The sequence below is a fragment of the Peromyscus californicus genome, unplaced genomic scaffold (assembly GCF_007827085.1).
Source record: "Peromyscus californicus insignis strain IS unplaced genomic scaffold, ASM782708v3 Scaffold_4__1_contigs__length_199733344, whole genome shotgun sequence".
Lineage (NCBI taxonomy): Eukaryota > Metazoa > Chordata > Mammalia > Rodentia > Cricetidae > Peromyscus > Peromyscus californicus.
Window position 1 is genome coordinate 176576720 of NW_026294562.1, and position 23302 is coordinate 176600021.

A 23302-nucleotide genomic window follows, 5' to 3' on the forward strand; every position below is an offset into this window, starting at 1 on the left:
GAGACAGGGTCTCATGGAACCTAGGCCAGCCTTGAGCCCCTGAATGCTAGGATTGCAGGCGTGTACATCAGACCTGCTGAAGAGGGATTCTTTTGAACAGAAATGAAGGAAATAGGGTTGGAGAAATAAAGGGGAAGGAGAAGAGGCCCCACCACCTGGGGATTATAGCAGCCTCACCGTGAGTGCCAGGCAGTGCCGAGCACATGCAGCCTTGTGCAGCGCTGTCATGCCATCCCGGGCCCTGAAGTCGATGTGAGCCCCACCCAGGCACAGCGTTCGAATCACCTCTACTGAGCCTTCAGTCTGGGCCGCCAGGGTCAAAGGTGTCTCTGAAGGACAAGAGAAGACCTTCAGAGGCAGGACTTTTGGCCCTTGCCTCTTAGACTCCACCCTGGTCTCCTAGCTCAGCCCCCTACAACCTTTGGTCACTCAGCCTCACCCTCTGGGGTTGAGGAGGTGCCCTGCCCTCTCTACCCAATCCTGCTCCTCACCCCAGTCCTTCCCAGCCCATGCCTCTTCCTACCTCCTGAATCTGAGTCATGGTAATTGGGGTCCAGCCCCTTGTCCAGCAGCCTTGCCACCTTGTCGGACGTCCCGAGCTGCACATATTCCAGGAACTTCTTCAACCCCGTCTGGATCACATACAAAGAAAGGCAGGGGAATCAGAGAGATCAGGGGGTCAAGCAAAGAGAGCAGCAATCAGAGACAGCACCACCCAGTGGGTACACAGCCAGCCCCTTCCCAAGGCAAAAAGGAAGTCTGGTGTGGTGGGTCACGCCAGGCATCTCAGCACTTGGGGGCAGAGACAGGAGGGTGATGAGTTCTAGGCCTGCCCAAGCTGTACAGTGAGACCCTGTCTTAAAAGGAATATTCTGAAATAGAAGGGTGTGGGAGTCTGAACGAAGATGGCCTCTACAGGCTCATAAGGAGTGGTATTATTGAAGTAGGTGTGGTCTTATTGGAAGAAGTGTGTCATTGGGGGCAGGCTTTGAGGTTTCAGAACTCTCTCTTCCTTCTGCCTGCTAATTGGGATATAGAACTCTCTGCTACCTCTCCAGCACCAGGTCTGCCTGTGTGCTGCCATGTTTCCACACATGACAATAATGGACTGAAACCTCTGAAACTGTAAACTAGCCCCAGTTAAATGTTTCCCTTTATGAGAGTAGCCATAAGGGTCATGGTGTCTCTTCACAGCAATAAAAACCCCAAGACAAAGGGGAACTGTGAACTGTGTTGAAAAGCATCCTGATGACACATGTTCTTAAAGGAATATATCCCTAATGTTACTGTTTTGATACACAAAGATCCACAAGAAAATAATTAAAATATCATGGTTTGGGGGTGATGAGATAGCTCAGCCATAAAGGTGTTTGCAGCCAAGCCTGCCAACCTGAATTTGATCCCCAGAACATACATGAGGGATGAAAAATGAGCTCTAGAAATTACCCTCTGACCTCCACATGTGAGCCGTAACAGGAACATGCCATCTCCACCCCACCACCAGACACACACAATAATAAATAAATAAATAAATAAATAAATAAATAAATAAATAAATAAATAAATAAATAAGTGTAAATTTAAAAAAAATATCATGGGGGCTAGAGAGAAGCCTTAGCTTTTCAGAGAGCTTGCTACTCTTACAGAGGACCTGAGTTCAGTTCCCAGCACCAACCAATGGCAGGTAACTCTAGCTCCAGGGGGATCTGGTGTTTCTAGCTTCCTTGGGCACCTGCATTTACATGCACATACCCACACACAGACACATGCACATACATAATTAAAAATAAAATATCTTTTAAAAAAATGGATTTTTGTACTGTTTCTGCAGTGTGACTCAATTCACACCTGTCACATGTACAAAGGAGTTGAACATGGTCACTGCTTCCCAAAGTGAATGGCACAGGGAGGGAGGGAGAAAAGAAGCGAGTGGATGGTGTGGGACAGAGAAGCTTTGGGGGGAAAGGGGGAGACTTTCTTTCCATTAAACGTCAAGAATTGTCCCCCTCTGGCCACATCAGCCTCCCAACTTCCCCCTAGCTCCTCGGGGACTAGGGCAGACACAGGGGGACATCACCCAAGGCCTGGAGGGAAAGGACCCAGCAGAATAAATGTGGCTGAAGAGGAAAGGCAGTCTGGGGTTGATGGAAATACAGGCTACAGGACTGGGGAATTGTGGGTGTCTGTGAAATACTCCCTAGGCAGGAAATTGACTGAGGCAGGGTAAGGAAAGGGCCCTAAGTGCTCTGAGCAGAGAAGGCAGAGTTAAAAGAATGGGTTGGAGGGCTAGAAGTGAAGTCTTGTCATGCAAAGACCCTAGTTTGATTCCCTAGAACCTACATGAGAGAGCCAGGGGTGATGGTGTGCACTTGTGATCCCAGTGCTGGGGAGGTGGAGTCAGCCACATCCCTGGGGTTTCCTGGTCAGCTAGTCTCCCAACATGGTGAGCCTCAGACCAGTAACAGACTAATAAAGTGGGGCCAGTGAGATGGCTCACCAGGTAAAGGTGCTTGCCACCAAGCCTGACCCTATGAGTTCCATCCCCAAGATCCATGTTGTGGAAAGAAAAAACTGACTCCCCCCAAACTGTCCTCTGGCCTCCACATGTGCTCCCATCCACTCATACCACCGCCACCACCATCACCACCACCACCATCACCACCACCCCTGCAAATGCACACACCAGGCACAGATGGCATCGGTTTGGGCAAGTGAGGTCAATAGAGGGAAGTGCGAAGGGGTCATGATGGAGATAGATGGGTGTCTCCAAACAGGATTCAAAGTTAAATGGAGGACTTGGCATAACTGGCAGAGAGGAGAGCTGCTGGGGAAAGACTGGAAAAGAAGGTGATGGACAGGGTGCTCTGGGTGCAGGGGGGGGCACACCCAGGGGAGGCCTATGCCAGGGCACTCTTACCTTCGTGTGCAGTTTGGCCAGCTGTTTCTCATCCAGGTTGGTCTGTTTGTAGACTCGGGTCTTGTAGCGGAACTGAGACCGGGGTGGGGTTTGAAGAGACACAGATTTGTAATCAGACTCTTTGTTGGAGAATGTCTGACACTTCTCCCTTCCTCCCATGAGTTCAGGGTTAGCATGGAAATGGCCCTAGGTAGAGTCACCTTTCCAAGCGCACCAGGTCATCAAGGTCTGTTGCACTATAACCCCTGCCTTGTAAGTGTAACACACACACACACACACACACACACACACACACACACACACACACACAGAATGTTCGAGAGTAACTACTGTAGTTGGGATTCCCTCACCAGCTGATGGCATAGGGAGCTTAGGGAGGGGAAAGAGCCAACTCAGCTGGCGATTTGGACTCAGGATCTCTCTCCTGTGAGTTCTCGGGAAGTCTTGAAGTGCCCACTGGGGTTCTCTTGGAGTCAGAGTGGGTGTGTTCCAAGGTATGACTTCTGTTAAGAGTTCTGTAGCCTCACCTCCAGGTAGGGTACCCCCTTTTCAAAGGACTGGGGGTATTCTCTCAGCAGCCTCTCTTCTTCCAGGAAGTTGGCATCCCGGCCTGAGGTGGCCGGCTGGAACAGTCCGTAGTTAAGCACATCCTGTAGGCTCTCACTCAGGGCACAGAGTACTTGCTGTTTGGCTGTCCAGATGGTGGCATCAGGGTTGAAGCGCAGGCATTTCTGGTGGGAGACAGGATGGCCAGGACTAGGTTGGGTCGAGGGTCTGAGGGCCAAGGGTAGGCTGAAAAGGAGTAGCGTCCAGCTGGAGCTGGGATTGGGGGTGGGGAAACAGACTCGGTCAATGTGTCTGTCAGCTGACTGGTGAGTAGCCACTCACCGTCTGGTGCAAGTCAGGGATGCCAATCCTGAAAACCATCATGCTGAAGTGGGCGTCGTCGGGGACAGACATGGAGCGTCCCTGAAGGCCTCGGGTAGAGGCCAGGTTACCAGGTGTTCCGCTGCCCGGGCCCCGAGTCCCCTGGGGGCCTCTCCCTGGCCCGTCTGGGGAGCTGTCGGATTCTGAGCCCCCCTCGGGACACTCGCTGGCACTGTGGCGTTCCTCGTCCTCGCTTGTCGCGGGGCTGTGGGTCATCGTGGGGCCACGGGGCGACGGGGGACAGCAGCATCACAGGCAGCTGGGCAAGGCAAGGGTGTCCCTCAGTGTAGAGGCATTCAGAGCCTACCAGTACCACCCAGTGACAGACATAGTGGCAGCCTGTTCCCTCTGCCTCCCTGGGAGGCAAGGGAGATTAGGCATGCCCTCAGACCTCTGCACAGACAAACTGACACCACCTCAGCAGCCTTCCTGGCACCCTTCTCCTCCCTGTCCTTGGCCCTGCATGCAGCCCCCACCCCCCCTGCGCTCCACTTTGTGGCTGACCCAGTATGTCCCAGAAATCACAGAATCACCGCGGGAGCTACTGGCCCACTTTGTCAAGCCACAGAAAATGAAGCTAAAATTAGCTAAGGACAGACAGGTGGACCAATCCACTCCGGCATCCTGCCCTCCTGGCCAGAGCCTGGCCTCTTCACCCCAGGGAGGCTGAGACTGGCTTTTATAGTAAGGGAGAGATGGAGGTGTGAGTTTTGAGCCTGGGGCAGCAGGAGGTGCCCGAGAGCTGGTGACTTCACTGAAGTGTGGCTGACCACATGTTTGGAGGGCTGCTGCTGAGGAATGAGCTGTCCCTGGAGGGGATCGAGGGATACAAATGTGGGTGGATGTACAGAAAAGAGAAGTTCCCCTGAGCTGTGCCCAGGGGACCTATGAGAGGTTACTGGGGCATGTGAAGAGGATGTGTGGGTGGATAGGGAGGCTGGCCCTGGCTGGACGGTCCAGGTGACAAGCTGCGGTGGCCTGGGTGGGTGTGGGCAGCTGCAGGTGACCTGTGGGTGTGTTTCAGGACTGGCACAGCAGGGTGGGTGGGTTGGCACTGTTTGGTACTCGTGGCTCCACCGAAGAGAACTTGGATTGGGTGGGGTGGCTGGGGAGGAGGCTAAGAAGTGGGCTGCAGCAATATGGGGGACCAGGAGGTGGGAGGGTCGTCCCTCTCAAAGTGGTCTACTGAGGGGTGGCTCCTTTCCAAATGCGGTCCTCTTCTCTCCTGTTCACTACCCCCCACTCCCCACTCTAGAACCGGAAAGCAGAATGTCTGGTCTGGTCCCTCCCACCCCACACCAGGCCCGGCTCCTGCACCGTTGCCATGGAGATGGGAAGCAGTGGAGGGTACTGCTGACTTTGGGGGAGTGGGGATGGGCTGGGGGGGAGGAGGGTTGGGGAAGGAAAGACGAAATGTTTAAGGAAGAGAGTTCCAAGAACTGTAGGCGAGCAGGCGTCTAACCGCGGGCTGAGGACCCCTCCCCCTCGTGGGGACCAAGCTCCGAAGCCCCTCCGGGCCCCTCGCCCAGGTACCTGGCCTTGTTGCCCAACCCGCCGGGCTTGGGAGGAGACTCCGGGTCTCTAGCTCAGTCCAATGACCGCCCTACACCACATCCCGCCTGGCAGTGTGACCTCAGCCACTCCCCCTAGGCTGACCCTGGCTGACATCCCCTCTGTAGCCCCAGCTCTACAGGAACGAGGTGGCAGGTGGGATGAAAGGTCAGCATGGGCCGGGCACCCACAGCGCGGGCACTACTGCCCCAACACCCAGGACAGCTCGGGCCCCTCCCCCTCCGGCCTCGAGGGAGGGAGCGGGCACACTCCGCCGGGGCGGCATGAATCAAAAGCTCGGCGGCTAAGAATAGCTGGCACGCAGCTGGTACCGAGACGGGCTGAGGAATCGGCAAAGGGGGGGTTGGCGATGGGGAGAGAGGGGGTGCCCTGCGAGGCTGTGGGGGGACAGGGGACTGCTGGCGTGGCCAAGAGCCGGGCCCTGGGAGAATGAATGGAGGTGGAGGAAGGCGGGAGTTGGGGCTGAGGCAGGAAGACTGGTGAGGGGACAGACAGCCCCAGGTCAGAGAAGGAGCTGGGACTGGGGGCGGGAGCAGAAGGGGCGCGCCGGCCCGCGGAGAAGGGACCGGAGGTGCGATGGGCAAACGAGGCGCGAGTGGGAAGGAACTGGAGATGCCTGGAAGGGGCGGCGGGTCTAGGCGGCGTAGGACGCTCTGGCCCAGACCCTGGGCTTGGAGGGGTTCGGGACCAGGGTGACCTAGGGGAGGGGCCCAGGTGCGCCAGAGTGGGCGAGACGGGGGAGTGGCCGGCAGGGTTGGGAGGCGGGGACCGGGACCCAGCGGTGGCCCTGAAGAGCCTAAGAGACCAGTACAGCTTAGGGGGCGCAGCACGTGGGGGATGGGTCACACCCTCCCAGCAAGGATGCGATCTGGGACGGGGCACCCGGGACTGGGTCGCAACCCAATTTGATGTCACCCGTAGGGGCCACGCTCCCTTCCACACCCGCACCCCCCTACACACACACCCTAAATGCACACCCAGGCTGGAGCCGGCGCCAGGCCAAGGACATCCGGGGCGCCCCCGCCCTCTCCCGCAACCCCAGCTCTCGCAGCTGCACCCTACCCCAGAACCCACCTGGGGTGCCCGGTGCCCTTACCTGCCTGGCGGGGCTGCTGAGTCCCGGTCGGCGGCGCCCGCGGCCCCTCCCCCCTCCCCCCACCCCCCACCCCCCCGTTCACGGGGGACCCTCAGGCCATGCCCCACCGCCCCGGAGGGCGAGCGGGCCGGGGAGGGGGCGGGCGAGGGCTGGGGGGAGGGCGGGGGGGCTGCGGACCTCACCCCCCCCGCGGGCCGGGCCCGGCCATCCGCAGCGCGCCCCCCTTTCTGCCGCGCCCGCGCGCCCCTCCTCGCCCGCCCCGGGGCTGGGGTCCGGCCGGGCTACGGGCGCCGCGGCTCCCGCCGGCTCTGCCTCCTCCTCCTCCTCTGCCTGGGGCCGCCGCGCCGCCGCCTGCTCCCCGCTCGGCGCCTCCACTGCCACCCGGCTCGCTCTCTCGCACTAGCTGTCTCTCCCTCACCCGGTCTCTCTCTCTCTCTCTCTCTCTCTCTCTCTCTTGCTCTCCTCTCTCCCTCCCTCCCCTCCCTCCGCCCTCTCCCCTCCCTCCAGGAGCCCGCAGAGAGACATCGCCCCTCCCCGCGCCCCCAAACCTCGCCCATCCTCCCCCAAACGCAGCTCCGCCCCTCTCCCCTCGCCCTCCTCCACCCTTCATCTCCACGGCCCCATCCCCAAACCCAGATTCCACCCCTGCTTACCCCCATGTATCCCAAATGGGGTCCTGCTCCTCCCAGAGGAGCCCCTCTCCCAGAGTGCTCCCCACTCTTTCTACACATGGTGGGGTGCTGTTTGTATTTGTAGAGAGTCTGTATATTCCCAAATTGAATGCTGAGGGTTATAGATCACACACACACACACACACACACACACACACACACACACACACACCCCTTTCCACATGAGCCCCCACATATGGAAGTACCTGAGATAGGCATATGTCCCTTCCCCCACCTGGTCCTGGAAAGGAAGCATACCCACAGCTGCCTACTCCTTAGGGCATGCCTGCCCAGTACACATGACCAGAGATACACACCCGGCTTCATGGACAATGTCACACCCCAGTGTCACAGCATACCGACAGCACCCTGCAAGATTTACCCACACCATACTCCAATTGCCTGCTCAGATCTGTCCACAGAAGCACACAGTAGACAGACATGCATGCTGTCTGAGGGAGCTCACCCACCCGCTGTCCATCACAGGTGTGTACTCCTGTTTGACTGCACACCCTAATCATAGCGCCCCCTGCACGACTATCCCTGAGTACAGGTGCCAGGTTTAGGGACTTCTTTCCTGTTCAAGCACAGAGAGGCTAAGTAACTTGCTCCAGGTCACCCAGCTATAAAGAGGTGGTGTCAAGGATGATGAACATAGAAGCTGTCTCCGTAGTCTCCACTAGCCTGGTGGTATTCCAAAGAACATGCCTGAGGTTGTGTGTCTTCATTCATCATATATCACCCCTGATTTCACACACACACACACACACGAGCACACAAAGCTAAGAATGTGCAGGTAGTTAGCGCTCTCCTGCCTGGTACATTCACAGTGGCAAGGCAGATTCATTCATCATCCTTCATCTTCAGTCCTGATTTCCACTTTGCCCCAGCTTCAGCAGCATCCCCAGAGCCACTAGGGAACACCAGCACCGACAAAGGGCAGTTCTAGGTAGCTTCTGGGTTCATCTGCAGCTGCAGGCTCTCGGGAACATCCTGGGATAAGCTGGAGTCGGTACCATCTCAGAGAGGCCCTCATCTTGATGCACCCACCCAGGTGCTGAGCAGCTGAGCCCGTGGAGAACAGCTGTCGGTGCTGGCACAGGCACTGAGCGGCTATGAAGAACTCCATAGTTTACAAGGCTGTTATGCATTATATGGAGGTCTCCAGCCTCTGATGAGGGACCTCTGTGTGACGACGACCAGCATCTGAGAGGCTCTGAGGGAGCCAGTAGGCTGCCCAAGGTCACTCTGCCCTCCATGTACCAGGCTTTCTTGAAAACTGGTGTGTTCCTTTCCAAGGCCCCTCATGGGGCTCTCAGCAGCCGAGAGCAGATGTGAGGCACCTGCTTGGAGCCAGCAGCCTTGGCTAGATGCCACCACACCCATGACCTCCACAGGGCTGCCATGTCCCCTCTCTGAGCCCTCTTTGCTTTCTCCCTGCAGAGCTTGGGCCCCCAGATCTCTGGCTCATGAATTGGCAAGACTTGCTGGACTGTAGCTGGAAAAGCCCTGCAGGAGTCATGGTCCTGGCATGGAGTGGGCATGGCACAGCCTTCCACTCCCTGGCATTGGATCCTCCCACAGCCTTCAGACACCTTGAGAACTCAGGTGCCACCTAAACACTAAAGTCTGTCTTGGAGGCCTTGGACCAAGCTGCTGTTACTCTGCCAGGAACGGTGGTCTTCTTACTCAGCGGCTTAACTTAGCACTTACTAGGCACTAGGAAGCCCTGCTTTGACTCGGGGATACAGAACTAACCAACAGTCCAATCCTTGGTCTGCAAGAGACAGATGTAAATAAACAAAGCCATACTGGTTGGACCATACCTCGAAGAAAAGGGGGCGTTTCGTAGGGTGGTCAGGGCTGAAACTCCAGTGATGAGAAGGAGCTGAGGGAAGAGTCTCCAGGAGGAAAGGGACAGGAGGACAGGGCCGAGGTAGAGGGTGAGGGGAAATGGGGTAAGACTTGCAGAAAACAGCTCTCTCCAGGCCTTCGCCCTGCAGGCTGCACTGAGGACTGAGGCCCAGGTTTGGCTTCTCTCCTGCTTCTGATGGGAAAGTGAGGAAGCAGGGGCGCGGGGAGTAATGTGATCTGATTTATAGTTTGGAAGGATTGCTCTGGCTGCAGCAGGCAAGCAGCCCAGATTGGAGGGGCTTGGAGGAAGGAGGGGGAGAGCAGGGGGAGGTGACTGCAGTGGTCTAGGCTGGGGTGAGGCAGCTTGCAGAATGTTCTCTGCTCAGAGTCCCTTGCTTGGTTAGCTCACTTCCTGGAGATAGCTGCTCTGACTGTCTACCCCTTCCTTTCCTTGGTGGGGGAACCACTGGGCCCACCACCACCACCTCCCACCCCAGCATTAACCTGCTCAGGGCCTGACCTGCAGGAGAATCTTGGAGTTACACCTTTCAAGCTGTACACATGATGCTGTTCACACATGTCCCCACAAGCAGGCATACACAAGGGCTGGGAGGGCCAGGATAGACCATCTGGGTGAGGATTGGGAGAGCCTGGAGCCTGAGAATGGTAGAAGAGTCCCCTTCATTAGGCTGTGTCGTCAGTGGTGACCACAGGATAATAACAACCTTAGTATACCCTGCAGTCTGCTCCCTCCTTAGGAATGGCCAGGAGGGGGAGAAGGGAAGAGAGGCAAAAGCCAGCATCCTGTCATGGCCTGCTTTGTTCTGAGAAGGCTCATGGACCAAGGCTGAGGCCTACCAGTATTAAGGCTACCCTACAGAACTTTCTCCATCTAAGTGCTTGTACTTACAAAAGGGAGGAAAAGTGGCGGGGGGGTGGGGGCAGAAGCAGAAATCTGGAAAGCAGCAAGGGGTGGGTGTGGAGAAACCCAAGGCGGGATTAGGCCTTGGAACGTTGGAGGTTTCTGGCCACAGAGGCAGAGCCTCCTGGAAGCCAAGAGGGGCGGGGAGACACACCAAGAGAAGCTGAAGAGACCAAAAGTTGAGACAGACCAGATCAGGAGGGGAGGCAGAAGAGAAAGCCCAGCAGAAGGAGGACTGAGAGGCACTTGCCAGCCGAGACCCCAGTCCTATCCCACTCATCCTGACCTTTATTAGTTTGAGTGCTGGGAAGCCCAGCTGGATGCAGGCAGCCTGGCTCTTGGGGGCCCTAGTGGTCCCTCAGGTTTTGGGTTTGGGCCATGGAGCCCGGGGTCCTGGGAGGGAGTGGGAGGGAGGTTGGGGAGGGGCCTTGGAGGAGGAGCGAAAGTCACTGATGTTGAAGGTGAGTGTCGGAGGGGCACTGTGGGCTTGGGATGAAGGGTTGTAGAGATGGGCAAAGAAAAATAATGGGGCTTAGGTGGGGCAATGGGTTCAGAGAAAGAGCTGAGAGGGTAGGTGGGAAGGAGACTAACACGTGTTCTCTGCCCCAGAATCTACAGGAGGCCCTGGGGCGACCCACTGGGCTGGGAAATAAGGATAGTGTTGCTGGAAATCCTGAAGGCAAAGGGGTCTGGGGGACCAAGGAGACTCAAGGAGAAGAAGAGGAAGAGGAAATCACCACAGCACCTACTTCCAGTTCCAATCCTTTTCCCAGCCCTTCTCCTACACCAGAGGACACCATCACTTACATCTGTGAGTATCCAGAAGCCAGCATGGCCTGTGTGGCAATCACTGACCCACCTGGAGGGCAGACACATCAGGGGAGCCCCACGTCCCCAGACATGCCTGTCAAGAGCCCAAACCACTGAACCTCATCTACATAGTCCAGATTACCTCTTCCATCCCATCTTTGGGAGTCCGAGGGCCATGCCCTCCCTTTTCCTTAGGGCCCCTGATTGTGCCTCCAGTTGCGTATTCTGTCCCTTCACAGTGGGCCGCTTGGCTGGCCTGGATGCAGGCCTACACCAATTGCACATTCGTCTGCACGCTTTGGACACCCGTGTGGTCCAGCTGACCCAGGGACTGCGGCAGCTGCGGGATGCTACAAGTGACACCCGCGACTCCGTGCAAGCCCTGAAGGAGGCACAGGTCCGTGCTGAGCAGGAGCACGGCCGCTTGGAGGGTGAGTTTCAGCAGCACCAAGAGGGCTTAGGTGGGAGGAGGCGACCCAGGGAAGTCTGAAGACCTGGGGACCAAGGGTGTCAGGTCCACATAGAACTGGGATGTGTCGGCACATCTGTAGCTGGATTGTGAGGTGGGTGAGACAGTCCTCGCTTCAACCTGTGCCACACCCTGGAAGCCCCACCCACTGTCTGGTACCGCCCACACCCTGGCCACGCCCCCTAAGGCCCTGGCTCCACCTCATTAGACACTGCTGCTCTAAGGCTTCCCTCCGGCCCCACCGTTTTTATACCCACAAATGTGTTGGCCCTGCCCCTGACAGCCTGGCTAGGCCTTATTGGTCACTGAAGCTCTAATCCCGCCCATTACCCACGCCCTCCCTGTCCTCAATGCTCTGGCTCCCACTAATAAGTTTCGACCACAGAAGGACTGTCTTCTTTTAGCCTCGCCCCCAACAGCCGGGTCTTGGCCTCACTGGTCACAGCCGTTCTAACTCTGACTCCGCCCTCTTCCAGCCCCTAAGGCTCTGACCCCGCCCCCTGCAGCCCTGGCTCTGCTTCATTGGTCTCGCCCGCCCCGAGCTTTGGCCACGCCCCCAGTAGGCCTGTCTCTACCTCATTGGCCATCGCAAGTCCTAACCCTCCTTTATCTGGCTCCGCCCTCTACCCTCATGCACCGCTCAACGGCTCTGGCTTACCTACGGACCCCGCCCTCTCCCGCCTCTTGAAACCTTGGTTCCGCCTCATCGATCACCCGAAGCCCTAAGCTCTGGCCCCGCCCCCTCTTGCTCAGTGTTCTGACTCCGCCTCACCACGCACGCAGGCTGCCTGAAGGGCCTGCGCCTGGGCCACAAGTGCTTCCTGCTATCGCGGGACTTCGAGACACAGGCGGCAGCGCAGGCGCGGTGCAAGGCGCGGGGCGGGAGTCTAGCGCAGCCGGCAGACCGCCAGCAGATGGATGCCATAGGCAGGTACTTGCGCTCTGCCCTCGCCCCCTACAACTGGCCAGTGTGGCTGGGCGTCAACGACCGGCGCTCGGAAGGGCTCTACCTTTTCGAGAACGGTCAGCGCGTGTCCTTCTTCGCCTGGCACCGCGCACCCAGCCCGGAGCCCGGCGCCCAGCCTAGCCCGGCATCACATCCCCTCAGCCCGAATCAGCCCAATGGCGGCGTCCTGGAGAACTGCGTGGCGCAGGCCTCAGACGACGGTTCCTGGTGGGACCATGACTGTGAGCGGCGCCTCTACTTCATCTGCGAGTTCCCCTTTTAGAGAGCCGGTCCTTGCCCCAGAGCTCGAGCACACGTTCTGCTCGGTGCACCCTACTGTCTGGGGTCGCTCAGAGGTTGACAGGAACCATGAATAAATTTTAATAATTAGAGGCTTTTTATTTTAGATACTGGCACCCAGACTGATTGCGGCCAGGTCTGCACCTGAGAGAACTTCAAAGATGCAGCCCCTAGCCATATCAGCCCAGAGCTGATATGCTTGTGGGCAAAACCCCCCGCAAGATTACATGTAGTCTGCCTACGTGTAGGCAGGGGCTTATTTTAACGTGAATGTCCTGCAGTTGTCCTAGTCATCTTTTGAGGAGAGGAAGCAAGTTTGATTACAGAAGCAGAAATAGCAGTCTTACTATCTTGCTAGAACAGCAAACTTTACAAGATCAGTCACTTTAAGAAGAGTCTTTAACGTCGGGGGTGGGGGTGGACGGGACGGTCCGTACAGGACCCTGAGGCAGTTTTTGATTTTGTCTCTCAGGCATAGTAAGTCTAAACGTTTAAGTGTAATGTTCACCATCACACCTACAAACGTGCACTCTGCACACTGTACCCTACATCGTGCACCCTGAGCCTCACACTGTACGCCTTGCCTTGCACTTTGCACCCTGAATCCAGAACCCTCTTTGGATCCGAAGTGCCACCAGTCCCGGCCGATTGGGCTCCCCGGAGAGATACCCTATGCAACCTCTCCATGTCCCCAAGTGTCCTTGAAGCTTCAAGCTCCCAGCTAAGCTCAGTGCCAATAAACCCTGTAATATAATTTGAGGGCCTGTGGAGACACCTGGCCTTTATCTTGCCTGGGGAAAATCAGGAAGAACCAGACCCTGACTTTGGATACTTGCACCTGTCTTTTTAAAATACAGAATGTTGGAGAGCATTTGTGCATAGGAACACGTGGTTGTGCACAGATGTCTGGCATATTCATGCACCTATGTGGATGCCAACATTCCTAGCATGCTTCCTCATGGAACCTTTAGGACCTGCGCCCTGTCATTGTTTTACACGTTGGCTTTACTCCTGAGCAGAGAAACCAAGAAACATCAAGGTTTGCTCCAGGTACTGACATTTAATCTTGTTTTGCGTTGACCAGTGTCTCAGACCTGCTTTCCCGAGTGAGGGGCAGGGCACCATTTCATCACCCATACCAGAGAAGAGAGACAGAGACACCCACCACAACTTTATGTCTCACAACCTCCAGGACATGTGGTCAGACACAAAACTTTCCTCATGTGAACACTCAGGTTCCCTCAGTTATTTCCTGTCTGAGAAGCCAGGTCAGTCTTCCCATCCCTGAGCCCAGGTCTCATGCAGGTCCTCTAGCAAGCCCCACCTTCTCCTTCCATGTGGTGTTGGCCCACATTTCCCAGTATGCCTGAGGATCACGCCCTTGGCAGTGAAGTGAGAGAACAGCTGTCTCCAATGAAAACTGAGTTCTCTCCTCCCACTGGCCTTACCCGGTGCACCTAGGGAAGTGTCCTGTCCCTGGATCGTTACTGTGTAACGCCTTTCCAACAAGAGTTGAAACAACCCCCCCCCCCCCGGAAAAAAACTTGTGAATTTTCATTGGCAGATGGTAACAATTTTTTAAAAGTGAAATTGCTTCATGTAAAATACATACATATGTGTAGGAAATGGTTAGAAAAGTTGGGTGTTGACTGTTAATCCCAAAGATTTGAGGAGAAAGACCATCATCCTAAATCATTATAGCCAAATTAATTAAAGTAAGCATGTAATTAATTAAAGCAAGCTATTTTATCTGTGTACACCAGCTGCCTCCCCCTAAGGTGGGGTTCAAGAGGGAGGTCAGGCATTGACTGTGAGGAAGGACAAGGTTTTTATAGCTCAGGGGTAGGGAACTTTCAAATGTGGGATTTGATGGGCAAAATAGCTGGGGTTACAGGAGCAGAACATAGCATAACAAGTTAGTCATAACGACCTACTGAAACAAAGACAGGATTGAAAGGTGCAAGGTGATTGTAACAAGGTAGTTATAGCAGTCTTTTGAAACAAAAGACATGGCTGCCATTTCCTGAACAAGCAGTACAGAACCATTTGTAGTTAAGGTTACAGGTGGGGCATAGCCCAATCCTTGAGAAACAGAGGTTTAATCATAAACAGGACAAGCCCAGTTTGTCTTTACTATAAAATGGATTTTAAGTCTAAGATGGAGGCAGGTTTGTTCTTCACAACATTTACTGAATAGAATATTAAAAACACACATGAAGCCGGGTGGTGGCGCACGCCTTTGATCCCAGCACTCAGGAGGCAGAGCCAGGTGGATCTCTGTGAGTTCAAGGCCAGCCTGGTCTACAGAGGGAGATCCAGGACAGGCACCAAAACTACACAGAGAAACTCTGTCTCAAAAAACAAACAAACAAACAAAAACACACATGAAAATTCTCTGCAGCCAGAAGTAGAGGCTGACGCCTGCAATCCCAGCATTTAGGAAGACGAGGCAGAGGCTAAAGTTTTAGGCCAGCCTGGATTACAGAGTGAACCCGTCTGAACAGACAAACACCACAAAACCAAAAAACAAACAGACTCGAGGGCTAGGGAGATGGCTCAGTCAGTACAGTGCTTGCTCTGGAAGTGTGAGGACTGGAGCTTTTATCCCCAGCACCATGAAAAGGCCAGGCCCTTCAAGAGGCCCTGCTGTTTAGCTGAGCACTTGAGCAGGTGGTGTGCTACTCAGCACTAGATAAAAAAAATTCCCAGAGCTGGGTAAACATGGCTCCAGGCTGGGACCCACAGGCATGACCCTCAGCTCTCATAGACCCAAAGTGGGCAGAGCCAGCCACCAGCACCATGTGCTAAGCAGAGACACGGAGTGGGTAGCCCAGCTGGTTAAGGTTTGGCTCATGTGGTCAGAGAAACACTGCAGATGTGCAACAAACAAATAAACAACAGGTCTAGGCCGAGAAAACCTCTGGACAGGTACAGTATGCTTGAAAATGTGCTTAGGTGTTGACAAAAGAAGATAAAATGGGTATAGACAGTCATAAAAAATAAATGGTTTAAAAATAATAAAGTCTTTAAAGAGAGAGTAAAGTAGGGTAAGGAGATAAGCCACGCAAGGATGAAAATATAACACAATGTCTGGATCTTATATAGTGCTTTGTTAACTTTGAAGTATTTAAATACTAGTGAACAAAAAACAACAGCTGTAGAGAGACATTGGATTAAGGAATTAACTACTAAATCAAACTAGCCTATATATTTTAAGAATGTCTTAACTTCAGAATGGAAGTAAGGAAATGTGTTGCGTTGTGGGAGAGAGGTTATGCCTTTGTTTCCACAGGAAACAAAAAGCTATGGATTCCTTCAAAATTAATAAAGATCAGATTTGATAGGGGGAGACCTCCTGAAAATCATAGCTTCAGACATGAAGGAAGAAACCAAGAAAAAAATCACAAGACAGGTGATGTATATGCTGATCTTTTTACCATGGGAACAGCTCTGAGACTGGATGAGACATGATAAATCTTATTGGCTACAGAGTCCTCATGACTTATTATTACATGCCATCCTTTCATATGGCATGGATGGAGATTTATATTACAGTTTGGTTATGCAGTCCAAATGGACTTATAAAGTTGACAGATGCCTTTACCTGCTCAAACATAGAACAGAAAATCATTAGCTGATTTATGCACACTGCACATTCTATACTCCTGTTAGTGCAGATATGTATTTTACCTTTAAATGTTTGTGTGTTTTCAAGAACAAAAGAACCAGATACTAATAAAGACAAGTAGCCCAGGTGATCCAGCCTCTCAGAATACCTCTACTGAAGTTTCCTCAAAAAATTGCTCAAGACAACTTTAAAGCTGCCAGCTGAGATGGTCCAACCTCACAGACTACTCTAGCCAGGTCTTCAGATAAGCCCTGAACTTTCCCATCACACAGAGACTGGACAACAAATGTTACAGCTAACTCTCCCAGGACTTGACCATTATCTCAATTTTCTCAGGGTCCCCTAAAGATGCCATCACCCCCAGACAACAGAAAGTAATTTTAAGAATGCCCATATTCCCAAGAGGTGGGGTGGGTGGTTTTTGGTCACACAGTGGGTTATAGATATCTGTCGTTGTTCAGGTAGGTTAGTTGCAAGTTGTTACATGGTCGGGGAGGAAGCTAAGCAAAGGAAGTTAAATTAAGGGATCTCTTTCTGAAAAGAAAAAAGGGGGTCTTGGAATGATAGGATAAAAAGGTAGATTGTTTAATCTACTTTTAAACTAAAAAGCAACTACTAGTCTCAAACATTGCACATTGGTATGGATTTTTTGTATATTGAGACAAATTAAGGGTTATTTTTATACTGTTCATATGATTCTACTCTTCTTTAAGTATTTTTGTATATTGATACAAATTTAAGGATTTTTTTGTCATAACATCCTGTATATATATGTTTCTACTTTCATTTAAGGTATTGAACCTATAGAGCTCATTTAAAAATGTAAAGTTCTACTCCTTGAAAGCTATTATTACAAATTATTTAGGATAGTTAAGAAATGCAGGTTAGTAGTCACCTGTTACAATCAAACTTATAGTCATGTTAGGTATGTTTTAAAGGTAAAACAGATATATTTTAGAAAGATAAGTGGTCTTCAAACACCTCAGAGAGCTACAAAATATGGCATTGAAGATGTTTTACTAACATAAGGCTTTTCATGACAGTGAGACATGTCTGTTCCTGGCATCACCGATCTATTTCAGAGAAGATGATGGGTGTCAAAGAACCCCCATATGGAGTTTGCTTTCTATATGGCAAAGCAAGCCATTTTGGCTAGGAACTGCCCTTGCCTCAACTGCAGACAGTATGCTGTTCAAACTGGACAAGCAGGACACAAAGGAAGTGACTGCTGAACTTGGACAAGACAAAGTAGGACAGCCCTTCAGAAATTCATGCTTCACAGAAAAGTCTGTCAGATATTCTAGGCCTGTAGACTTGAGATGGATGCCCCAACATTGCAGAGGAATCTTGGGTAACTGTCCAGGCAGCCAGCTGTCTCTGTCATTTCTATAGTTTGAGAAGTTGTTTGCTTTGCACTTCCTGCTTACTTAGGTAATATTTTATCCTTTTTGGATCTCTGATGGGGCTGAAGACTAGATAGTTATGCCATTTTCTTTGTTACCAAATTCAGAAAAACAAACTTAAAAGGAGATTTAAGTCTCGAAAAACCAAAAAAAAAAAAAAAAAAAAAAAAGGAGATTTAAAGTGTATAAAGGATGAGAGACATAAAAGCTTAAGTTATCTATCTAAGAAAATGTTTTATGGTCTAAAAAGATATTTTTAAGATGGTAATACAATTATGATAGAAAGTGGTTTAGGTATAAAACTTTGGACTCATCAAGATAGGATAGATAATAGAATAATTTCTCCAAATTTGCCAAATACAAATGGACTGGACATTGTGAATGTAATCTATGGGAGGCCTGCTCCCACTTTTACCCCAGGTTACTACTCTTGAGGAGGGAGAAGTGAGAAATATTTAGATAGAAGGATAGAGGGAAAGAGACAGATAGAAACACAGGATAGCTCTGGAGAGCCTGGATCCTTATCCACCAGCTCCTTCTGTCTCTTCTAAAGGGCTTTTTAAAGGAATGCCAAGGAGCAGAGCAAAAGACCTCCTCTTGCTAGATCAAAGCATACTGCACATCCAAGTGCAGACCCTTCCAAACACCTGGTAACCACGCACATGGTCAAGCCATCCTCTAATGCCGCTGTGCTGGGTAAAATAAGCTCAGTTCTCACTAGGAAACCTTTGTGGACCTCCACAGTAATACTTACTTGATAATTGTTCTTTTTTTTTATTTTATTTATTTATTACGTATACAGTGTTCTGTCTGCATGTATGTCTGCAGGCCAGAAGAGGGCACCAGATCTCATTACAGATGGTTGTGAGCCACCATGTGGTTGCTGGGAATTGAACTCAGGACCTCTGGAAGAGCAGCCAGAGCTCTTAACCGCTGAGCCATCTCTCCAGCCCTTGATAATTGTTCTTATTGTGTACATTTTTATTGTGCTAGAGTTAAAAACCTTTCCTTTTATTTAGACAAAAAGGGGGAAATGTTGTGGGATATTTATCATACTGTGTGAACATGTGTTGATGTTTTATTCTGATTGGTTTGATGAACAGCCAATAGATAGGCAGGACCTCCAGGCAGAGAGAGGAATTCAGCAGGATGAATCTAGGCATGAGGATTTAGCCAGCGAGACGTGGCACAAGTTGGACATACAGAATGGATGACAGGTAAAAAGCCATGTGTTGAAATGTTAATAGAAACAGAATAATTAAGTTATAAGAGCTAGTTGGGAACAAGCCTCAGCCAAAGGCCAAGCTTTCATAATTAATAATAATTCTCCATGTCATTATTTGGGAGCTGGCAGCCCTAAAAAGAAAGTCAGGACAACATCACCCTTCTCTGCTGTTGATCTAGCCCTCACTGATTTTTGTAGCATTACGGTGTCCAGTGAGTATATATGGTCCTAGAGGGTGAGGATGGTCTGAACCACCTGTTAGAAGTCTTGGATGAACTGTGGGGAAAGTTGATGATAGCTTGTTAGAGAAGTAGTTAATCTCACTGTTCCAGTGGAGATACCAGCAGTTGTCTGGACTACAAGAAAGGGTAAGATTTGAACAGCTTGTTTATCATGCCCTGACACTATAAACTCTGTGTTGGCACCCAGTGACGATTCTTCACCAGGTATATCTCTAGTTTTGGAAAAAGGAACACCAGGGAACAAGTTCCAGACCACCAGATGGGAAGGCATTGGTAAATCTGAGTGTCACAAAGGATGAAAATATCATGAACATTTAAGCATAGGGACTGGGTGGTAGTGCTGAGGTTTAGGGTATCATTATAGTTTGAAGAATCTGTGTGCCCATAAAATGTGTCCCTGAGGAGTTAAAGCAGCCTGCATTATCAAAGAGGAAAATATGGGAAAGAAAAGGGGCTGTAGTGATACTTGGTTCAGAGCAATTGACAAGGGGTATTGAGGGGAGAGGTGATAAGGTGATGGATGAAGACACAAGTGGCAGTTGTGAGTTTGTTCTGGGACGGATACACAATCAGCATTCTCCAAAGCAGCCAGGCAGAGCAATATTTAGTAACTGATATATGGAGATTTAGGTCTGAAACAAGAGATGGAGTAACCATGAGGACAGCAATTTGAGATTAGTGTCATCTAAGAGGGGATATGTTAGGGAGGTAAGAACTTTTGATAAATGTTGGATCACATCTTCTATTTTTTCTGTAATTAGATGCTGGGAGAATGGGGTATATACTCTTTGTATTTTGACTGTGCTCACTGGGCACCTGCTGAATAGGTCATAATACAGTGACACCCTACTCCCATCTGGTGTCCCATGGAGCTTGAATGTAGAGGTGCAAGGATCCCTTCTGTATGTAAAGATAAGAGGAGGGATTAAAAAGCTTACATTTGTCTTATGGTATTTGCAGGACCACAATGGGAAACCTCGGTAAGTTTCTGGCCACTTCTTATGGTAATCTTTGCTTTGGTCATAGAGAAACAGGCATGGAGGTAAGCTGTAGGGTTAAAAAGGGCCAGTGAAAGAAAATCCTAGACCTAAGACCAAAGAAATACACCCTGCCCCTATCCAATTCAGGAATTGAAAACCAATCAATCCCAGAGCATGAAAAACAGCCAGTCCCAGATAATGAAACCAACCAATCCCTGAGCACAAAATCCAACTAATTTTGAAATTGACATTGAAACCCTACCAATCATTACCCAGAAAATCCCTACCTTGGAAAGCTTCACCCTATAAGCTCTGTACCAGTTCAGCTTGGTGTTGCTGGAGTTTTCCTGCCTGGCCCACAGTCAGGACAAATCTCTCTCACCTGCCAGTCCCACAGCCGTCAGACCCAACCAAGTAAACACAGAGACTGATATTGGTTACAAACTGTATGGCCGTGGCAGGCTTCTTGCTAACTGTTCTTACAGCTTAAATTAATCCATTTCCATTAATCTATACCTTGCCACATGGCTTGTGGCTTACCGGCATCTTCACATGCTATTTGTCATCCTGGCAGCTGGCAGTGTCTCTCTGACTCAGCCTTCCACTTTATTCTCCTCCTTGTCCCGCCTACACTTCCTGCCTAGCCAATGGCCAATCAATGTTTTATTTAATGACTAATCAGCAACACATTTGCCATACAGAACATCCCACAGCACTTCCCCCTTTTTTTTTTCAAAAAGGAAGGTTTTAACCTTAACAAAGTAAAATTACATATAATTTGGGAATTTGGGCGTAGCTTCTCTTACTACTTCCTGCTGGAGGGGGGCGCTGTATCTTATGGGGAAACAAAGAAAATTTTAGGATTATGGAATAGTCCATGAGGCTGCATCGTCTGAGCCAGTTGCCTTGAAACCATTCTGGATGTTGGATCATCTGGGCCATGGTGTCATAGGAGACCTTTCAGGGGGTCTTGGCTGGTCAAACCTGATGTATCTTAATCTTGAACAAATCCATAGCCTCTGGCTTTCTGTGGAAACAAAAGAGACTCTTTTCCAAAGCAACATATCCTTATATCCAAATTTTGAAGTCAAGGTACCTTTAAAGTATACATTTTGACATAACTCAACAGCTTTTACAATCAAATGTTTTTCTGCAGTTAAAAGTCCCAAAGACAACACAATCCAGATTCTCTGTGTAATATCCATTTTTACGTGGCTTATTTTTTATACTACCTTTACTGTCTCTTTAAAGACTTTATTTTTTAAAACTATGTATTTATTTCTATAACTCTATATATCATCTTTTTTGTCTCTTTCAAGCCTACGTATCTTTTACACACATTGTAAACTATTACATCTGAATCTGTCTTATTGTGAATCTATTGCCTTAAACTGCAGCAGCTGTGGCTGCTGGATCCACCCACCTCAGCTTCCCAACATGGCCATGGTTTACCGCCAGCTCTGGGAGCTATCGGGGGTCTATGCTTTTAGCCAAGCAGCGTGTAGCCCAGAAACCTCCCCTTTTGCTCTGCACCAGCAAAGGCTAAATCCACTATGCAGCTCAAAGTGCCACTTGCAAAGGCCTCATTCCCGCCATAGGCAGGTCGAGCACGCACGCTAGGAACCCACCAGTAGCTCAAACCAGCAGCTGCCGCTCATTTGAGAGAGACAATTAGGAACTGTTTTTAGCTCCGTTTTAGAATCTTTTCTCAGGTTTTTAGGTGGAAACTCTTGCCACCACGTTGGACGCCATTTGTAGGTAGAGTTTTCCTGCCTGGCCCACAGTCAGGACAAATCTCTCTCACCTGCCAGTCCCACAGCCGTCAGACCCAACCAAGTAAACACAGAGACTGATAATGGTTACAAACTGTATGGCCGTGGCAGGCTTCTTGCTAACTGTTCTTACAGCTTAAATTAATCCATTTCCATTAATCTATACCTTGCCACATGGCTTGTGGCTTACCGGCATCTTCACATGCTATTTGTCATCCTGGCAGCTGGCAGTGTCTCTCTGACTCAGCCTTCCACTTTATTCTCCTCCTTGTCCCGCCTACACTTCCTGCCTAGCCAATGGCCAATCAATGTTTTATTTAATGACTAATCAGCAACACATTTGCCATACAGAACATCCCACAGCAGCTTGGGGCTTCCCTTTTCTACCCTGGCAGAGACAGCCACTCTCCTGGATTACTCCCTCCCAATAAATCTTGTGAGTGAAGTTTGTTGTAAGGCATGACTTTGTGGTAACCCTTGACTTCTGACTGCTGAGATACCTTTCCCTTCAGAGCTGTAACACTTACGTAAGACCATGAAGGAGAGATGGATAAAGGAGTTCTAGGGAACAGGATCAGCCTTTGACAGGATGGGCTGTTGGTTAGAAGTGAGGGTTTCTTGGATGTTAAACATCCCTATGCAGAGCCACCCCTAGGCAGGTGTAAAAAGGAAGAAATAGAGGAGGAGGGAGCAAGGCCCAATGTAGTGAAGTTGAGCATAGTCAACTGTGTGAAACCAGAGATCAAAGACAGTCTTTGTGTCTTCTGGAGTTTAAGAGAGCAAGGGTCTGTGGGAGTTGAAGTGTAAAATAAAGATTCATCCCGTTGTTTTGAATTTTGGAGTGAAGGGTTTAAGATGTGAGGTGTATACCCTTTTGGGGGAGGCCCTCAAGTTTAACAGAAGTGGGAGTGACAAGGATGTCTCTTTCCGTTAGGGGGAGAGTGGTAGAGTCACTGGTCCAGGAAAGAGGGAAGACCAGGTTCCCAATATTAAAAGATGATGGGTTGGAGTGGTCAGAAGGCCATGGTAGAGAATGGTTGGTGAATGTCCAGAGAATAGAGTGCAGGGAGGTGAGCAGGGGGGTAAGCAAGTGAGTGAGGAGATGTGAAGGCTGAGATAAGAGAGCAGGAGTTAAGAGCTGTCGCCCATACATAAGCTCAAACAGAGAAGTGGAGAGAGGCCATTTGGGGAGGGACCTCAGCCTAGGAGAGCTAAGTGCACAAGCTTTATCCAGTCTAGGTGAAGTTCTGTGAACGTTTTTGAGGCAATGATTGGTTTGCTCGACCTTCCATGAGGACTAGGGATGATATGGAAATGCCAAGGGATCTCGAGAACTTTGGATAAAGTTTGAGGGATTTGAGAAGTAAACTCAGGGCCATGATATGATTGAAGGGAGGTTGGGACTCCAATGAAGCGTGAATCTAATTAACCTTAGCAATAAAAACCTGGAGTCAGATATTGAGGGTGAACGCTGAAATATCAGAGAAGCAGAGCAGCCAGCCACCAGAGACTTCTTACCTCTATGAAATCTCAGACCGAATGGGGGATCCTGTCTCTACGAATCCCCA

General features: G+C 50.8%; 2 protein-coding genes across 8 annotated transcripts in view; one reads left to right on the forward strand and one right to left on the reverse strand.

The window, feature by feature from the left end:
* Shank1 (SH3 and multiple ankyrin repeat domains 1) overlaps nucleotides 1–6632 on the reverse strand; it is a 50938-nt gene extending 44306 nt beyond the window's left edge. For all 5 annotated transcript variants that reach the window (XM_052712637.1, XM_052712636.1, XM_052712635.1 and 2 more), the window contains exons 1-6: nucleotides 6513–6632; nucleotides 3806–4103; nucleotides 3445–3648; nucleotides 2918–2989; nucleotides 524–632; nucleotides 178–329 (exon numbers count right to left, since the gene is read on the reverse strand). In XM_052712637.1, the coding sequence (XP_052568597.1) occupies nucleotides 178–329; nucleotides 524–632; nucleotides 2918–2989; nucleotides 3445–3648; nucleotides 3806–4060 (792 nt within the window). In that variant the 5' untranslated portion in view covers nucleotides 4061–4103; nucleotides 6513–6632. The remainder of the gene's footprint in view (nucleotides 1–177; nucleotides 330–523; nucleotides 633–2917; nucleotides 2990–3444; nucleotides 3649–3805; nucleotides 4104–6512) is intronic.
* Clec11a (C-type lectin domain containing 11A) lies at nucleotides 4110–12576 on the forward strand. Of its 3 annotated transcripts, none has more exons than XM_052712643.1 (5): nucleotides 4110–5373; nucleotides 8627–10420; nucleotides 10569–10770; nucleotides 11009–11200; nucleotides 12022–12576. In XM_052712643.1, the coding sequence occupies exons 2-5, from the start codon at nucleotides 10280–10282 to the stop codon at nucleotides 12465–12467; spliced, it is 981 nt and encodes a 326-aa protein (XP_052568603.1). In that variant the 5' UTR covers nucleotides 4110–5373; nucleotides 8627–10279; the 3' UTR covers nucleotides 12468–12576. The 3 variants fall into 3 exon arrangements, with proteins under 3 accessions (XP_052568603.1, XP_052568602.1, XP_052568604.1); XM_052712642.1 differs by lacking the exon at nucleotides 4110–5373 and adding an exon at nucleotides 5807–5917; XM_052712644.1 differs by lacking the exon at nucleotides 4110–5373 and adding an exon at nucleotides 5807–5917 and having other exon boundaries at nucleotides 8627–8791.
* Nucleotides 12577–23302: the final 10726 nt, after the last annotated feature.